The sequence below is a fragment of the Anser brachyrhynchus genome, assembly GCF_964034855.1.
Source record: "Anser brachyrhynchus genome assembly, chromosome: 2".
NCBI classification, from domain to species: Eukaryota; Metazoa; Chordata; class Aves; order Anseriformes; family Anatidae; genus Anser; species Anser brachyrhynchus.
Window position 1 is genome coordinate 66,864,779 of NC_137695.1, and position 16,913 is coordinate 66,881,691.

Sequence of the window (16,913 nt, forward strand, 5' to 3'; positions counted from 1 at the left end):
AGAGGGAGAAAAGGAATTTTATCTTTGCAGTATTCTGAATGCGAAGTTGCTGAATTGCAGTTGTGAGCCTGTTCCTCCACCCCGGGTGAGCCCAGCAGGGAAGGGATGTGACTGCCCAGCTGATGGCTTAACTGATCATTTTTTTTGGGTCTAACTGTCAGCTTTGCAGCCAACACCCACAAGCAGCACAGCCTTGGCAATGCTCTCCAGTGATGGGTATTACTCTGGTAAAACCTGAAGTTTGTGTCACACGTGTGTCACAGCAGCTGTCCCAGGGATGAGGACACCTCTCCAGGAGGCGTGGCCGAGCCTCCATCACCTTCCCAGGGCAGCAGCACACTGCCTCCTCCCGGCAGCTAGAGGCTAGTGATCAGCTCAGGAGCCCAGCTACGGTCACCAAGGCATGAGCAAGAGTCTCACATCAAGCTGTTTCAATGCTCTTATCCCCTTGGTGTCTGATGTGGGGATACGTGTTCCTCTTCATGTCCAATGCCTGTTTGGGCCACACTCCTTCTGCTTGCAGAAAGTGTGCAAGCTTTGAGTGCAAGTGTGTCAGCTTTCTGTGGCTCTTCCCTTCAGGGCAATTTCTGCCTCTCCACCCTTGTAATGAAGAAGAAAATCTGTGTCTCCTACCGGTGGCTGGGAAGCCCCCAGGCCGAGCAGTCTCCTTGTGTCTCTGCAGGGTAGCGACATGAGGGAACGAGGCTCCCTCTGCTGGGCTCTCCTGCAGAGGCAAGGCACGGAAATCAGATTGTATGTGAGGTGTGTGTGAAGTTCACTCATCATTGCAATCATTCAGAGATGCAATCATTCAGAGATGCTTTTACTGTGTCTTCAAAGTGGAAACCAAACATGTCATGGTTTAAAGTCAAATTTAGTCGGGGGAACAAAACATCCCTGGCAGTGCTCTTCACAGCCAAGGTCAAAACAGGGCTGTATCCACTTCTGTGAAACTTTGAACCAGAATGATCTTTTATCACCAAGGTTTGGATGCTTGCAAGTTTGTATGGACAGTTTTGTTCCATTATGTTCAGAAAATACTGTTCATGCAGACTATTCTCCACAGTAGCCCTTTTTCTTCTTATATACAAGGAATTAAATCCTCAAGGGCCATTGCTGCAATGCCAAACCCTTGTTCTGGTGCTGCGGCACTAGGATTGAGGAGGGCAGCAGTTCCCCTGGTTTCCCCAGGCAATTACACTTGCCCAGGGCACCCCAGGGAAGCCCTGCCCTCAAGAGCTGAGACAGCCCCTTTCTCCAGAAAGCCACCACTGTCAGGCACCTTCCTGTGCCTTGTAGCTGGAAGACAATGTGCTCCTGCTAGCCCTTCCCAGGAAAATCTCTCTAGTTATGAGGGCTGCAATGTCTGTTTCTTCCCAGCTTTTTCCCCTGATGTATAGCCCCAAATAAAAGTCTTTCCAGCAGTTTTCTCAGACTTTATCTCTGAGCTGTGCCTTGAGTGCCTAGAGGGTGAACAGAGGTACAAGATGGAAAGCAGAGATATTTCTTCACATTGCGAATGTCGTTCAGGCCGTGTTCATTCCACACATATTCATGTTACACTAGAAATACACACTATGATAATGAGTAATGCTCTTAACTACGGCTATCACTAACAGCAGAGTACAACAAAAGTCTTTTCTGTTTCCAAGGAAGATCTGTTGAGGATGTGTGTGAGTCAACCTGATTCGATGCCCTCCCATTAGAGCTTGTAGTGATTATCGCATTTAGCAAACTTCATTTCTTCATGAAGGTGGTAGCCTACTCCTGGCTTGCTTGGTTCCACTTCAGTGCTGGGCAGTGTGGGAGGGAAGGGGCTGGCCACAGCCTTCCGAGAAACCCATCAACATGGAGGTCCTGCCCCTATCAACTGCTTCCACCCAGAGGCAAGCAGTGGCTGGAGGTAACCTCTCCTGCTGTAATGTGAGCAGTCCTGACCCTATTTGCAAGATTTTTTAATGCAAAGAGCAACATCGGAGGTGCTGTCTCAGGTACCACTGACTAAGCCCCAGGAGCCGGTACCAGCCAGGATATTGGATCATCTATGCCTTTTCTGTAAGACTCATCTGCAGGAGGTGTAGGCTGGGGAGGATGCAGCCCTTCATCATCCCTGTGAGGAAAATCACAGAATCACAGAATGGTTTGGGTTGGAAATGACCTTAAAGACCATCTAATTCCACACCCCCTGCCATGGGCAGGGACACCTCCTACTAGACCAGGTTGCACAAAGCCCCATCCAGATTGGAGTTGAACACTGCCAGGCATGGGGCATCCACAGCTTCTCTGGGCAACCTGTGCTAGTGCCTCTCCACCTTCTGAGTAAATGTTTTTTCCAAATATCTAATCTAAATCTACCCTCTTTTAGTGCAAAGCCATTACTCCTTGTCCTATGGTTACACTTCCTGAAAAAGAGTCCCTCTCCTGCAGGCCCCCTTTAGGTACTGGAAGGCCACTATAAGGTCTCCTCAGAGCCTTCTCTTCTCCAGGCAGAACAACCCCCAATTCCTCAGCTTGTTTTCAGAGGAGAGGTACTCAGTCTCTTGATCATCCTCATGGCCCTCCACTGGACTTGTTCTAATACTTCCATGTTCTTCTTGTGCTGGAGGCCCCAGAGCTGAATGCAGAGCTCTAGGTGGGGTCTCATGAGGACAGAGCAGAGGGGGAGAATCACCTCCCTCACCCTGCTGGCCACGCTTCTTTTGATGCAGCCCAGGATACATTTGGCTTTCTGGGCTGCAAGCGCACATGGCCAGCTCAGGTCAAGTTTCTCGTCAACCAACACCCCCAGGTCCTTCTCCTCAGGGCTGCTCTCAATCCATTCTCTGCCCAGCCTGTGTTTGTGCTTGGATGTTAGAGACGGCTTTAGATTTTGGTTTCCTCTCAACCCCAGTGCACTTTCTGCAGGGTACATGGATGGAGTAGTGCTGCAGGGGGAACTTCAAACCATCACTGACATTGAGGAAGCTATAATTTGCCTTTCTGAATCTGGCAGTTCTCACAATGAGAACATTTCCTTAATGCTGTATACCAGAAATTATCTTTTTGAAAGTTGAAAATTTGTAATTTTGGCAGTCAAGAAAGAAAAAGGACAAACAAGAACAACAACAACAATAAAAACTCATGCAGTTGGCAGAAATAAGAGGATTAAATTTATACAAGAGTGTTTGCCTGGTAGCCTGCTGCATCAGTCAGTGAGCAAACAGCTCAGACCACCTGGAAGATGCTCTCCACCTCAAAACCCCATCCAGCTCCGGCAGTACAGGGGGTGCCTGGGACCAAGTTTGCATAGCCCCAGCCAAAGTGCTGAGCATCCTGTGTGTCTCCTCCCATGTGTTAGAGATGCAGGCTCCAGCAGTGCTACAGGGTGCAGAAAGGTGTCAAGACCGAGTCATGTCACTGGCCCAGCATTTCAAACTCCCATGGCACCTGAGGCAGGGACAGTACTTGGAGGTGTTTGTAGGCATGTCCTCCTGCATGTGTTGGAGGACCTTAGCAGTAGTACACCCCCCCAGGTGGAGGCGGTGCCTTGCATCCCCACAATAATGCAACACACAGCTTCCTGTCACAGTGCCTGGAAATGTGTCACTCATCCCAGCTGGGGTGCACCTCACTGTGTGCTAAACCACGACCACAGGCACACCCTTAACACAGCCCTGAGCATCGTGTGTACCCAGGTCTGGGGACAGAAATGCTCCTTGATTAATGAACTTGCTAAAGCTTTAAGCTATCATACTCCTCCTGTCCAGTGGTCTGCAGGGAGATGTTATGCTCAAAACCTTATTAGTGGGCAAAGAAGCAGCATGTATAGGTAAAGTCAAGAATTTATTGTGAGTGTAATGCCAGTCTCAAGGCCTCCCATGCCTGCACCCTTGTGTCCCCAAAGCTCGTGGCCCCTGCTTGTCATACCAGACCTGTATTTCTCTACACTACACCACTGTGACAGCTCTAAACCACCTCTTTCTGCATAGAATAACTGCTCATTACTGTCTGTGTAAAGTGTAGTTGTATCAAACAGATAAACAAAAGTAAAACAAATTAGCCATAGACACCTAGTCAATTAGAGGAAGCGCAGCAACTGCTAAACCAAGTAAAAGAAAGCTGCCAGTAGGTCAGCTGAAAGTTCAGGCCAAGTAGGCCTGACAAGCCTCGGTACAAACTTAGTACAAACCTTATGACCAGTGACTCGCAATGGTAATTTTGTGGCTACAGTGGTTACCAGGGGCCAGTGTGCAGGAGAACACTGTGGAGCAAAGGTACCACCATGCTGCCTATGCTCCCAGTCACCACCCAAGCTCCCCCCAGCCCCTTGCATCTGAGACCATCCTCAGGTCTGAGGCTTAGTTCCTTCCATCCCCTGGTGCAGTCCTGGGTGACCTGCACCCTCACAACAAAGACCAGAATTTGGATGAAATGCCCCAAGCACCGTGCACCTGGTTGGGGTGAAGATGAGAAGATCCCAAGAGATTACTTCTCTCCTCTGCAATCCTTCTGTAGGCACTTCTGCCCCTCTGACTGTATCCTGAAGCCGTATCCTGCTTCACTATTTCACAACACGACACCAGGACCACAGTGGGTACATTAATACTCTCAGCTCAGCCCTGAAGCTCAGCCCAGGAAGCTGCCCTGCTTCATAGTTCAGGTTTCATAGGGCAGGCAGAAGCACTAGAGAAGAGGAAATATACATTTGAAAACCATCAGGCTCAGCCTGAAGAAAACATTGGTTTTCAACGCAACTACGAATTAAGGTAAGAGACAAGTATATTTCACCTATACTTTGCCACAGCAGGATCATAAGAAGTGTTGTGTCATGAACTTTGGGAAGCTTTTCACTGCTTAACTCCGGGAATCTAAGTGATACTTACTTTGGGTATAGATGAAATGGTGGAAGTGTTTACGAACTGTGCAAGTAGAAAGGGGAAGAGTTTTATTAGTCAAAGCAGACCAGGGCAGAGACATTTTACTTGGTAGCTGTTTTTTTTGTGGCATCTTGTGGTGAGAGGATTATTCACCCCTACTAGAATTCCTCAAAGTTAAAGCAAAACCCTGACAGGTGAATAGTGTGTAACATCAGCACAAAAGGGTGGACCGAGAGGATAGAGACCTTCTACTTCATTAGATGCTATTTTTTGGATGTCTGCAGGGATTTCACAAACACTGCACTTGCCAGCACTGGCAAGCACTTGCCAGCACTGCTTGCTTTTGGTTTTGGTCAGCAAACCACCACCACAAACATCAATGATGATCAAAGACAACCCAATACAGTATTTTGGTAGAGATGATAGCAAGCGTCTAATGTGGACAGACTGGCAAGGTAATGATATAACAGAAATCCTAAAACTTGAGAAACCAACTTTCTTTATGACCACATTACTTAATTTCTCTGTGATTCAGCCTCTTTCCATGGGAAGGATGTTGCACAAAAGTGTCTGATCATTTTAGTGAGACATTTTGGTAATAAAGTTGCAGCAGCCTATTAAGTACTTGTGTGATATAAATATAGATGCAGAAACAGCAGCTCCCAAAATCTGGTCTGCTGGGGCAAGCTCTGTGTGGAGGCAATGCAGCCGGAGGCAGTGAACTGGGCAACAGGATAAAGAAAGAGAGCACCTGAAACAAATTACAAAAGTTTGGGCAGTGAAAAAAGTCCAAAAGGAGGAGGAAAAGGCTAAATTTGGACAAAGTGAATAGGAGAACAAATGGTAAACTGGGAGGCTGGCCAGAGGATAATGCAATCTTGCCAGGGATAATTTCATCTGGACACAGTCAAGGGATAATGTGCACTGCCCTCTAAAAGGAGGATTGGAGAAGATGATTTAACAGATCTCCCATTTCTGGAGAGCATTCTCAGGTTTCTCAAGGATGCCATGGCAATGTGATATTATTAATAACAAAAAGTGAGGGGCAGGAAGTAAATAGGTGCAGCAATAAAGGCGGCAGGAGGATGGAGCCAGTGCTAACTACAAACAAGCATAAACAGGGCACACCGCTATTAACAATTGTCTATTTTTGATGTTCCTTCAACAGAAAACACAAAGGAAATTTGAATGCCACTTATGAAGGGAAGGCCTGGGGAAAAGAAATACTGAAGGAGAGCAGGTAAGGGAAAACACAGACAAAACGCTCAAGTATGCATGTAAAAAATAGAGAAATAACATTATGAGCAACTGTCTAAATGGAAAGGCCAAATAGGGAAACTACCAGGCTAGAGGAAATGTTCGTGAAGCAAATTTTCCAAGAAAAAGGTGATCCTGGCCACCACCATCCAGACAGATGACCACCCCAGACTGCCTCTGCAGTGGGCAGCTCTTGGAGGAACCTCTTCCCTCTTCAGCTCTGCCACTGCCCTTTGGGGGCACCTTAGGTAGCCACTAGCAGCCTCCATCACAGTGCTGCATGGCTTTTGAAAGGATGTGTGTGGTTCTTCCAGTCACCACGGCTAGCTGGGTGCATTCAGTATGAGTCTTACACATTTCTCATACTTTCCCATCCTGTGGCAGGTCCCTGGGGGCTGGACACTGCCTGGAAGCTATCACAGGTTGTAGAAGTGCAGCATAGAACCCTAACGCCCATATCCATGGATCTGGTCCTAGCATCAAGACCACAAAATCGCGACCCTGAGAGGCATGGGTGAAAAATTCAGAACCATTTTTTGGTGATTTTTGAACCTCAGTTTTAGGACGCATGGTCTACACAGGATCATACTGTCAGGCCATATTCTCCTAAGTGCTTAAAAAGTGCTTAAGTCATTTCTGAAACTGATATTTAGAGCTGTGAGCTCTGTAGGGCCAGATTTCTAAAGGTACTTGTCCTACCAGAGGTTCAGACTGATGCCTTGTGGTGTTTTCAAAAGCACCCCAGTGCTTAGCTCCCATTGAGAAGAATTATTTGAATCAGCGATGGCGTACCAGGAAAATGCCTTGATATGCTTATCTGCAACTTCACTTGCTCGAGAGCATTTACAGGTCATGTCCTGAAAGCTGAGCCCATATCCTGCTCCATTAAGGCCATGTTCGTTTATGTTGCTATCTAAAGAATAACAGCAATAAGAAATATGCTCAAGAAAATCACCTGAGTTTTTGTAGAGCAACCTAAGGATATAGCAGGACCAAAAGACTCTCTGAATGGCTTTGAGCAAATTTGAAGAGAAAGATGTCAGGGAGCAGGTGGGACCCATGGCACCCTATTTTCATGGCCACAGCCTCAGGGGCGCTTTGTCCTCCCTGGTATTGAGAAGGAGCTTAAAGCATTACAAGACTTACAGCTTTTATTATAAATACAGCAATAACCACAGGGGCAAGCTGCCATGGCCCCAGCAAACCACACACAGCCTCAGTGTTTTTGTCCCTCCTGAGCAGCTTGCAGCAAGTCTTCCTGATGGAACAGAAAAACAAGCTAACAAGGGGATGTGGCTAGGGGCAGGATGCCTCGTTGGCACCAGGGCTCAGTCCAGTTTGTTGTGAAATTAACACAAACATCCCAAATGAGGCCTCTGGGCTGACCAGCTGGGTGGGACCACAGTATAAGCATCTCCAACTCTTGTTCAAAATAATACCTCTGTGGTTGCTCTGAAGTACAGGTGGTAAAGTCTTCACCACTGGCAGACAGTAATAGCTCCACGTTTCTGTTCTTTGCTTTTTTTTTTTTTTTTAATCAGAATATATCTCATTCTGATGCAATGGACTAAGCTGGGTTGTGCCCTGGATTCTTGCTGCCCTAAAGTTGTCTACAGGTTAGCACCACTCTCAGAGCATATTTGAGAAAGCACTTTCCAGTGCTACAAAGCCTTAGGTGAAGGTGGCAGAGATCCTGGACTCTATACTATCCCCTCCTGTCCAATCCAAACCTGACCTTTTCAAACATTATTTTTTTTTTTTTACCAAGAATTATTGGTTTAAATGTATAGATTTACATGCTCCTCATCTGCAGCTAGTGGTTCTAATTTAAAATTTTAGAAGCTAGTGCTTCTAATTAATTTGTGATGGTGGTGTAAAAACTGTAGAACTGATCCAGGGAAGGAGCTTTTTTTTTTTTTTTTCTCTCTTTGACCTAAATGTCTGTGTTAAGGGACTACAAACTTCTGCAATATTCGGGCTTACATTTATCTTCATCAGAAGTGGTTTGATCAGCTTCCATTTCCAAGGCCTTTATTTTTTACTTAAAACGCCCTGATTTTTGGAAAACAGTCAGCATTCTTTCCCTTGAGTTGGAAAATCTAATAAAGAAGTGGCCTAGGTCACTACTTGTTTTTAAAAATCTTAGCCTCAAATCTTGGGGGAATCTCCATAAAGCACCCAAACTGATAAGCAATTAACGAGCTTGCAGAACTCTGCCTGGCCACAAAAATGGCCCAGCTGACCTGAGAATAAATCACTGAAAAAAAATGAAGAAATATCAAAGAAAGGAATTTCCTCACCTTAAAGTCATCAGAGAAGGCCTGTGGGAGCAGGGAGGAAGGATGCATCTGAGAGTGTCCCAATGGCTTGTCTGCTCTGCTTCCCTGCCCATCAGAGGCTGTAGGACTTTATCCAGGCCCCCTGTGCTGTGCTCCTCCACTGTGTCTGGCTAAAGCCTGCTTCCCAAACTGATGACTTCTCTTGATGTGGAAGCCCTCAGATGTACAACAGTCCCCTTTTCCCGCTTGAAGTTCCAGTCACGTACCTTTCACTGTTAAATATGCATATCTGATTTCTAGCTTGCGTGTTTCTGCTGTGAACTGCCCCGTGTTAGTTTATTGTATGCCAAATCCCACTAGATTAGCAAGACTGTTAACAAGAGAAAAAGTGATACCATTTTCACTTCAATACACTTTCTTTCCAGAAGTTCAGCAGACAGCAGTGAATTTTTCACTGAGAGGACTTTCTTCAGCCCATTCATCACCTGGGTGGCTATACCTTTTCTATACTTTCTTCACCTCTTATAAGTTCCGACACCTGAAGTATGCCTACAGCCCTAGTAGCGAGCTCTACAATGGTAAAATCTTCCCTCTTTTGCTCCTTCCCATGTAGTACAGCTGTGAACACCCAAAGATTGCATCAGCTTTTTGTACTGAAACATCTAGCCGGGCACCCAATTTCAGTGTCTGCCCATGTTTGCTTCAGGGTTTCCTGGCGGATGCACCCCCATGCTCCAGACATGGTCTGTGGTGTTCAGCCCACCTGCATGTAACTTTTGGCTACAATAAAAGCCAAGGTGAATCATCTGAGAAACCCCAGATTACTCAGAGCTGGCTGAATCACTGTGCAATTCTCTAGCATTTTAATCACTTCACCCTGCTAGCTCTGATTCCCAGTTTGCTTTCAGACCACTGAAGCATTTTTGAGTCTGTACTCATGGTTCCCACAGAGATTTTACAAGCAATATATCCAGTTCAGTAGGGCTTCCCTCACTGACAACTGTTTTTTGAGATCTGACAGCTAATCAGGCCAAATTCCATTGTAATGCTTTATGGGGTTTATGTTGCTTTGGGCTGGAGACAGTGTCATTCACATCAGCAGGCAATGCCAGCCAAAGCTGCAAATCTCCAACATAACTTTTATCAACCTTGTCATCAAACCAAAGCTTTTTTTTTTTTTTCTGTAAAGCCACACAGCAGCATTAGCTACACTCTTACCCTTTACTCCCTTAACTCTTTAAATTTTATTTTGCCCAAGATAAGCATTAGCTTGCACTACCTGTTCTATCTTGCTTCCTGCTTTTGAATATTGGCATTGTGACAGCTCTTTCCATCACTTGTAGAAAGTGTCCCTATTTCAGGACTGGATGAAAGGCTCAATTTAAAGGAACTGCATCTGCTGGATTGGGCCTAATTTGGGCCCTAGCTAGCTAAAACGACACCAAGAAGTTTCAGAGACCATCCCCAAAGGACGGAGCTGCCCAGCCCTGAAGCTACACCAACCAGTTGGGTGTAAGACTAGAAACCAGGCCCCAGCTCTGGTTAGCACATTTCCCACACATCTGCGCTTTGTTCTGGGTGTCATCTAAACCACAGTTAGAGGTGTCTGCAGCAGCCTGGTGAGTGCATGGTGGATGCGTGGTACTGGGTTGGTTAAGAGTTTCACCAGGACTGCCAGTAAGACTTTTAGCCCACTTCCCTCCTGCTTGTTTCTACCTAGACCTTGTTAGTTCCCTTAAATTTCATGTGTGTGTATGCTAGAAGTGCCACCAACAGCTATGACACTTCATTTGGAGGTAGCCAAGGACATCCCTGTGGTCTTGCTGAGAATCACTGGCAGGTGGGAGGTTGATGGGTGTAGCCACGACTGCACACAGGCAACAGTGCTTATACTTGGGCAGGGTGGTGGCAGCTCAGATCTAAAGGTGACAAAGGCAAATGCATCCATGGGGTTTCGCAGGGGTCCCCACAAAGCCTGCCAGTTTCCCTGGGCCAGCATCAGGCTGAATTGCCAGTATGCAGCTCGGGCCTGCTGGGCTGAAAACATGCCCTGTTTGCATGAGAAAAGCAAGTTAATTCAACCTCACCCAGAAGCGCTGACTAAGGTGTGAAAATCTTCTTGAGATTTGAACACTTTACCAGCATATTGTGCAAATCTGAAGCGTGACCCTCTGGCAGAAATCTGGTTTGTTTTATTTGTTGGCTGCTTTTTATTCAGTGGCAGCAGAGGCATCATGGAAAGCCAAAGTGCTTGCAGACCTGGCTTCTTGGCAGAAAAACTTGTAACATGGCATTAGGCTGATAATGAGTAAGATCAGATGTGCAGATAGGATTTTGCTCTTGTGTCACACAGCTTGATGTCAGGGATGTTTGAAGGCTGAAATGCAACTTCTGTTGTTTAGGGGAGCTTGCTGCTCTCTCACAATTTCACTTCCCTATGTGTTACATATAGCGCACACGACACAGATTGTCTGGGAATAGCTGTGTTGAGAAACAGGGTTTTCATCCTGCCTACTATTGTCTTTTAGGCAGCTATAAGCATTACTAAAAGCAGAAGTCTTTGCTGGGAGTAGGGTGCAAAGCTGCTGGGGAAATGGGGAGAGAGAGAAAAGTGGTTGTACAGCTCCATGAGAAGCAGAAGTGAATCTACTATTTCCTGTATTCAGCAAAGGAAAATGCCTGGCTGAGAAACATTGCAGCCACTCCATCCTTACTTGGTATCCTCTGCAGTCTTCAGTTAACTTTTTCTCTTATTTAAACATTTATCATAAACACAAGAGAGAAAATTGGGTTTAGTCTGACAGTGAGATATCACATGCATGAGGTGGGTTCTGCAAGGCTGACAGAGGACACCTGGCCAGGAAGGATGAAGGTGGGCAGAGTTCAGATCCTCACTCCAGAGTGCAATAAAGTTTTATTGCAAGATGCCTATCTGACATGTTGTTTGTTTGTTTTTGTGAGACCTTTGGTTGGTTGCAGCCCACCTGTTGGGTAATATCAGCTTAAACTCAGGAAAGTGGTATCAGAGGTGCTAAATTTTCAAAAAGAACTGACCATATTGCGTATGCAGAATGAGTGGCAGTGGCAGGATATGAATGTGCAGTTGGATGGATACCAAATCCATCAGATAGAGAGTGAACAAGACACAGACTGTGACAGCAGATTTGGATGCTGCCAATGTCCCCTCCTGCTGCTGTATGTGCTACACGGGATCTTACCCTTTCCATCAGCAGAGGTTCCATGGGTTTTGCAACCACCCATAGAGGAAATTGAGGTAGAGGAAATAACTTGCTATTGTAGAAATAAATTATCTCCACCAGTGAGCTCACTGAAAAGTATTTCATGAAAAACCCCAGCCCAAGTGAAGTTCCTCCTTACATCAGTAAGGCCAGGATTTCATCCTGCACCTCTGTGTGAGTGCTCTCCCGTGAAGAATTGGCCCATTCTAGGCTCAGTTTTTTCTCCAGGCAATGCCAGCGGAAGCAGCCTGTGCAGAAGGCTGCCAGCCCTGAGGGCTGTCCTGTGTCAGAAGCTGCATTTCCTTACAAGTGTGATACCTTTTATATATTTGGTTTGTGATACCAACACAACTTACCAGCATGTACGAACTCATACAGAAACCCTCCAGAGGAACAAGCTACCTTTCTGGACATGAAATCAGGGAGCAAGCATGGGAATGATGAGCATAACTAGAGGACCTCAGAGAGGAGACAGTGAAACAGTGGAAGCTCCCTCTCTCCAAATGATTAATTTCTGAAATTTCTGAATTTCTGTCTGAAACAGGAGCTCACACAGCAGAGATGCTGGGGCACTTTGCAGCACCATTGTGGCCTCTGTCCTGATTTGTCGCAGAATCAAGTCAGGAAGGGAATTCTGGAGGTCTCTGGGCCAAAGCCCTGCCCAGAGCAGGGCCAGCCAAGTTTCAGACACTTCCAGGAATGGAAATCCCACAACCTCCCTGAAGCCCTGTTCTCGTATTTGACCACCCTCACGGTGAAAATATTTTCCAGCTAGTAAGTAACATGGCCATCGCCTTCTACTCCTCTGAGAAAAATTGCCTGCTTTACCTTTACACCTTCTCACTAGGTAGCTGCAGACAGGAATACCTAGTGAGAACTATCAAACCCACCGCTCAACTTCCTCTAGTATGCCAGGTGCTCTGTCCCCTAACCATTCTGGTAGCCACTTGCTACTGCTCCCCAGTACATCAGTGAAGAACCAGCTGTGGAGCACATCAGCCCATGGGGCAGGAAGGACGCTCTGGCACTGTGCAGATGGGTGCAGTAAAATCTCAGTGGCAGGGAGCAAAGTGGGCTGGCTTAGTGACTCATATTCAGCATGAGAGCCTTTGGTGCACCCCTGATACTTCTTTCCATTTTAAAGGGACCTGCTGCAGGCATTTAGTCTATGAAGAGGTGAACATAAATGTCAGGATGAGAAGGCAGAAAATGCTGGGCTGTTTGGATCTTATACTATGTCTCCTGCTCATTTCTGTATCCCTCTACATGGTAGATAAAGCAATGTCGAGATGGGCAACCTCTCACCCATCTCTGTAGGCAACACTGATTAGTTGTCTCACCAGTAGAAAATTAAAATCTTGCTTTACTATTCCCATCAGCTTTTGCTCCAGCACCTAGCTAGGCCTTTCCTCTTCATTTCCCTATAATCATGCACATCTCCAGGAGCTGATGAACTAAATTGGGCTACAAGCAAGGAGCCGGATGGCCTTGCAGACAGGCTCAGCTCCCAGCTGAAGAGGCAGCGAGAGCTGCCCAGCCTGTGGGTGTGCCTGCCGGATGCATACAGCCCCCCCCCCCCAGCACCATGCCCATGCCCCGAAACTGCCAACGCTGAGACAGCCCTTCTTCTAGCCCATTTTTCCTGTGCAAAACCACAAAGATTATTTTCTAATGACTATGGGCACTTCTCATTTAAATTTTGGGGAGAACAACTATGCTTTGAACTTTCAGAACCAGATATCTTACAACAGAGAGTGTGTGTTGTCAACTGGCACACAAAAAAAAAAAACCTTTGAGAAATGACTACAAAATGAGAGGTCAGAACTTCACAGCCCACACTACAACAGCACTCTAGCAGTGAAGCGTTAGGAGAAAATGTCAGTAGAGTCAGAAGAGCCATCCACAGGGGAGTTTGTTGTAGTTACCACTACATCATATGAAACTTCTTGGGCAAGGGCTCTAACATACCTCAGGACATTTTTACTTCATGCTTAGCACTGCAAGGCTTATTTAAACAGAGGCTGTGGAAGTTATTGTGCTCAGTGAAACACGGACGTGTAAGCTGGGATTCCACACACTTTGCTCCAAGGGTCAACAGTTAAAGACCATTGGTGTCTACCACTGTGCCTCTGCTCTCCTTGCAGTCAAAGGGGGTTTCATCAACACAATCACGAGAGTCCAGAAAGCAGTCTGTCTGTCTTGTCTTAAAGGAGACTTTGTCCAACCTGCATTGAATCAGATGCACTGCTCTTCACTGGCTGTACTGACTATATCTCCCAGTAGCAGGAGATGTAATGCATCCCTATTAGATACAGCTTAGGGTCACTAAACTGAATCCCACCTTTGTAGTCAATGGGGGTTCCTGTAAGAAGTTCGCAACACTGTGACCAAGGGGTAGTTATTAGCTGCAGCTTTGTTAACACTGACCTTTTCTTTCAGTTTCAGCTTTAACAGGTGGTTTGGCCATGCGGTCATGGCCCTGGGCTTCTGCACAGCACATCACATTCAATTTCCCTTCATTTCCTACGGAGAGCACAGATAACTGATACTTACAAGTTCTTTACGCAAGCCAGGGAGCAGACCTAATGCAATAACATACGCACTCCTCTAGCAATTTTGATTCCCTGCTAACAAAAGTTTTTACAGAGACTTAATGCCACATCCCAAGGGAGCGCAGAGGAATGGTGGGTGCCCCAAGTTTTTGCATCTGCAAACAAGCGAGCCCAGAGATCATGTATCCTCACTGCATACACTGTCTGCGTGCAGTCTAACCTTGAGCTAATGAGCCCTGGCTCCAATCTGACTACCCCGCACTCAAGGCAGAAGCACTCACATTATGCTTTGGCACTTGAGGAAAAGCGTCAGTACAGTTTCTCTTCATTTGATATAAGAGGATTTTTTTAGAAACTCATCAAAGATATGCTTGCTCCCAACGGATGTCCCAGTGCAATCTTTGCTTCTGCCACATCAGCATGCATCTGCTCAGGCATGGCCAAGCTGGGCATCTTACCACACTTCCACCCTGGGGTTAACATCTGGGGTTATGCTCAGCTCTTGTTGATGCTGACAGGCATCGCATGCTGATTAGCAGCTACATTTAGACTATCACTTCCTGCTGAACACTGCCCAGCCAACTGGAGACTGCCCACACTTCTCACACTGCGATGCACTACTTGCAGAGCTTAGCTGTTCAGATGTCACTCTGCTGCTACTCTGCTGCTCATCTGCTGAGAAGGGTCTTATTCAACAGCCTTTAACATTATCACTTATTTCTTCTTATACTAAAGAGCTATTTTTCAGTGAAGTACATATAGCAGAAGAGTCTAGTCTTATCTTAGTAATCTACCATCACCTTCACAGTCATACAACTCTTACTAGCCCAAATTGTGACATAATCCCAAAGCGAGTGTGTTGGTGAGGTTTCTCAGTATTGCACCATAGCAGATGCTGGATCTCTCTCTAACAATTTTCTCTTTTCTCTTGTCATTCATGTCATCTCTAGCCAGAAAATTCATCATGGCAGAAGCATTCCCAGAAGTGACAACGGAATACACTTATGACGAATATGCTTTTACCTGCGATAAAACTGACATCCAAGAATTTGGGAAAATATTTCTGCCAATATTTTACATTGTCATGTTTGTTCTTGGCCTCACGGGGAATCTCATGGTGGTTTTTGCCATTTTGAAAGCAGGAAGTAAAAAAAGCATCACTGACATTTATCTTCTGAACTTGGCTGTCTCGGACCTTCTCTTCGTGGTCTCCCTCCCCTTCTGGGCTTCCAATACAGTGCGGGGATGGACTCTTGGGACTATCCCATGCACAGCTGTTTCTTCACTGTATTATATCGGTTTCTTTGGGGGAATGTTTTTTATCACAGTGATCAGTATTGACAGATACTTGGCTATTGTCCGGGCAACATACTCTCTGAAATCCAGAACCGTGAAGCAGGGCTTTCTGATAACCTGCGGAGTATGGGCAACAGCAGTTTTAGTTTCAGTGCCACATTTTGTGTTTTCCCAGCTGTTAGAAAATGACTGCATTCCTGTGTTCCCCCAGGAGCTGGAGAACATCTGGCCAGTGTTCTGCAATGTGGAACTGAACACCATAGGCTTTCTCATCCCAGTCTGTATCATTTGCTATTGTTACTGTGGGATCATCAAAACCCTGCTGTCCTGCAAAAATCAGAAAAAAACTCGAGCCGTAAAACTGACCTTGGTTGTGGTGGTTGTGTTTTTTCTCTTTTGGTCCCCCTACAATGTGCTGATTTTTCTTGAGACTTTAAAGCACTATGAGTTATTTGTAAACTGCAAACAAATTAAATCATTGGACTACGCAATGCACCTGACTGAAACCGTTGCTTTCAGTCATTGCTGCCTCAATCCTCTTATCTATGCCTTTGCTGGGGAAAAATTCAGGAAATACCTTTACAGTGTTTGCTTAAAGTACTGCCCATGCCTGTGCTTCTGTGGGCCCTGCAGTCGCTACCAGGTCAGCTCTTCAGCTAGCTATGCAGAAAGCGCTATGAACAGCAACATTACCCTAAACACCAGTGACCAGGATGGAACTGTCTTCCTATGAAGTGAGAATGCCTCCTGTAAAGAAGAAATTTATGTAAATTTATGTAAATAGCCTTCTGCAGGGCTACCCATCCCTGAGAGATTGCCATCACCCATGGGAAAAGACCTATGACAGCACTGAACTACTGACATGCCTTTGATTAAAGATTAAATATTCTAAAATAGTGAATATTTTAAAAACAAAAGCAGTACCATATGTCAAGGCTGAACACTGAATTGAATCAAGAGAGAGAAAGAGGATAGGTAGAAGCAAAAGCAACACCCTCTGCCCAGAACAGAGATGGAGAAGAATTTAAGGATAGGGAAATTGTTACACAGTTTTGCCATCAACACTTTTGTGTGTATATACACCTGCAGTGCAAATGTTCATAGACCTAAACTCCTGTTTTAAGGAAAGAGAGATTTCTTTAATGAGTGGTAGCTGACTTAGCAAAGGGGAATACTTTTGTTACTGTATATTGAGTTATATCTATATGGACGTGATTTGTGGGTTATAGATTACAACAAATGTTTTACCTGTGCTTTCATACCTAATAAAATCCTACTGTTAAAATAAATTTTAAGAAAAGAAAAAGAAAAAAAAGTGTTCTTTCTGAACATGCATTTCATGCCAACAGTACACTCAGTGTTCATAGCATGCAATTACCAGAGCAACGACTGCTCTGACCCAGAGCTAATCTGTGCCAGCAGGCACCTCTCCTG

At 45.7% G+C, this 16,913-nt stretch overlaps 3 protein-coding genes across 7 annotated transcripts in view; 1 reads left to right on the forward strand and 2 right to left on the reverse strand.

Annotated features, from left to right (window-relative positions):
• The window catches only part of LOC308189729 (C-C chemokine receptor type 8-like), a 66,016-nt gene that overhangs the window by 11,753 nt on the left and 37,350 nt on the right, over nt 1–16,913 (reverse strand). The gene's annotated exons all lie outside the window — the stretch shown is intronic.
• GLB1 (galactosidase beta 1) overlaps nt 1–16,913 on the reverse strand; it is a 96,353-nt gene that overhangs the window by 1,503 nt on the left and 77,937 nt on the right. Inside the window, exon 16 of one of the 3 annotated variants that reach the window (XM_080580099.1) lies at nt 634–724. The exons of 1 other annotated variant lie outside the window; for it this stretch is intronic. In XM_080580099.1, coding sequence (XP_080436225.1) covers nt 634–724 — 91 coding nt within the window. Of the gene's footprint in view, nt 1–633; nt 725–2,089; nt 2,111–16,913 lie in introns of those variants that run through there. One more of the 3 variants, XM_080580096.1, reaches the window with a different exon arrangement.
• CX3CR1 (C-X3-C motif chemokine receptor 1) lies at nt 2,129–16,794 on the forward strand. Of its 2 annotated transcripts, XM_080580133.1 has the most exons (4): nt 2,129–4,745; nt 6,025–6,096; nt 12,176–12,405; nt 15,134–16,794. In XM_080580133.1, exon 4 carries the CDS (start codon nt 15,148–15,150, stop codon nt 16,210–16,212), a length of 1,065 nt encoding a protein of 354 aa, XP_080436259.1. In that variant the 5' UTR covers nt 2,129–4,745; nt 6,025–6,096; nt 12,176–12,405; nt 15,134–15,147; the 3' UTR covers nt 16,213–16,794. The 2 variants fall into 2 exon arrangements, with proteins under 2 accessions (XP_080436259.1, XP_080436258.1); XM_080580132.1 differs by lacking the exon at nt 12,176–12,405.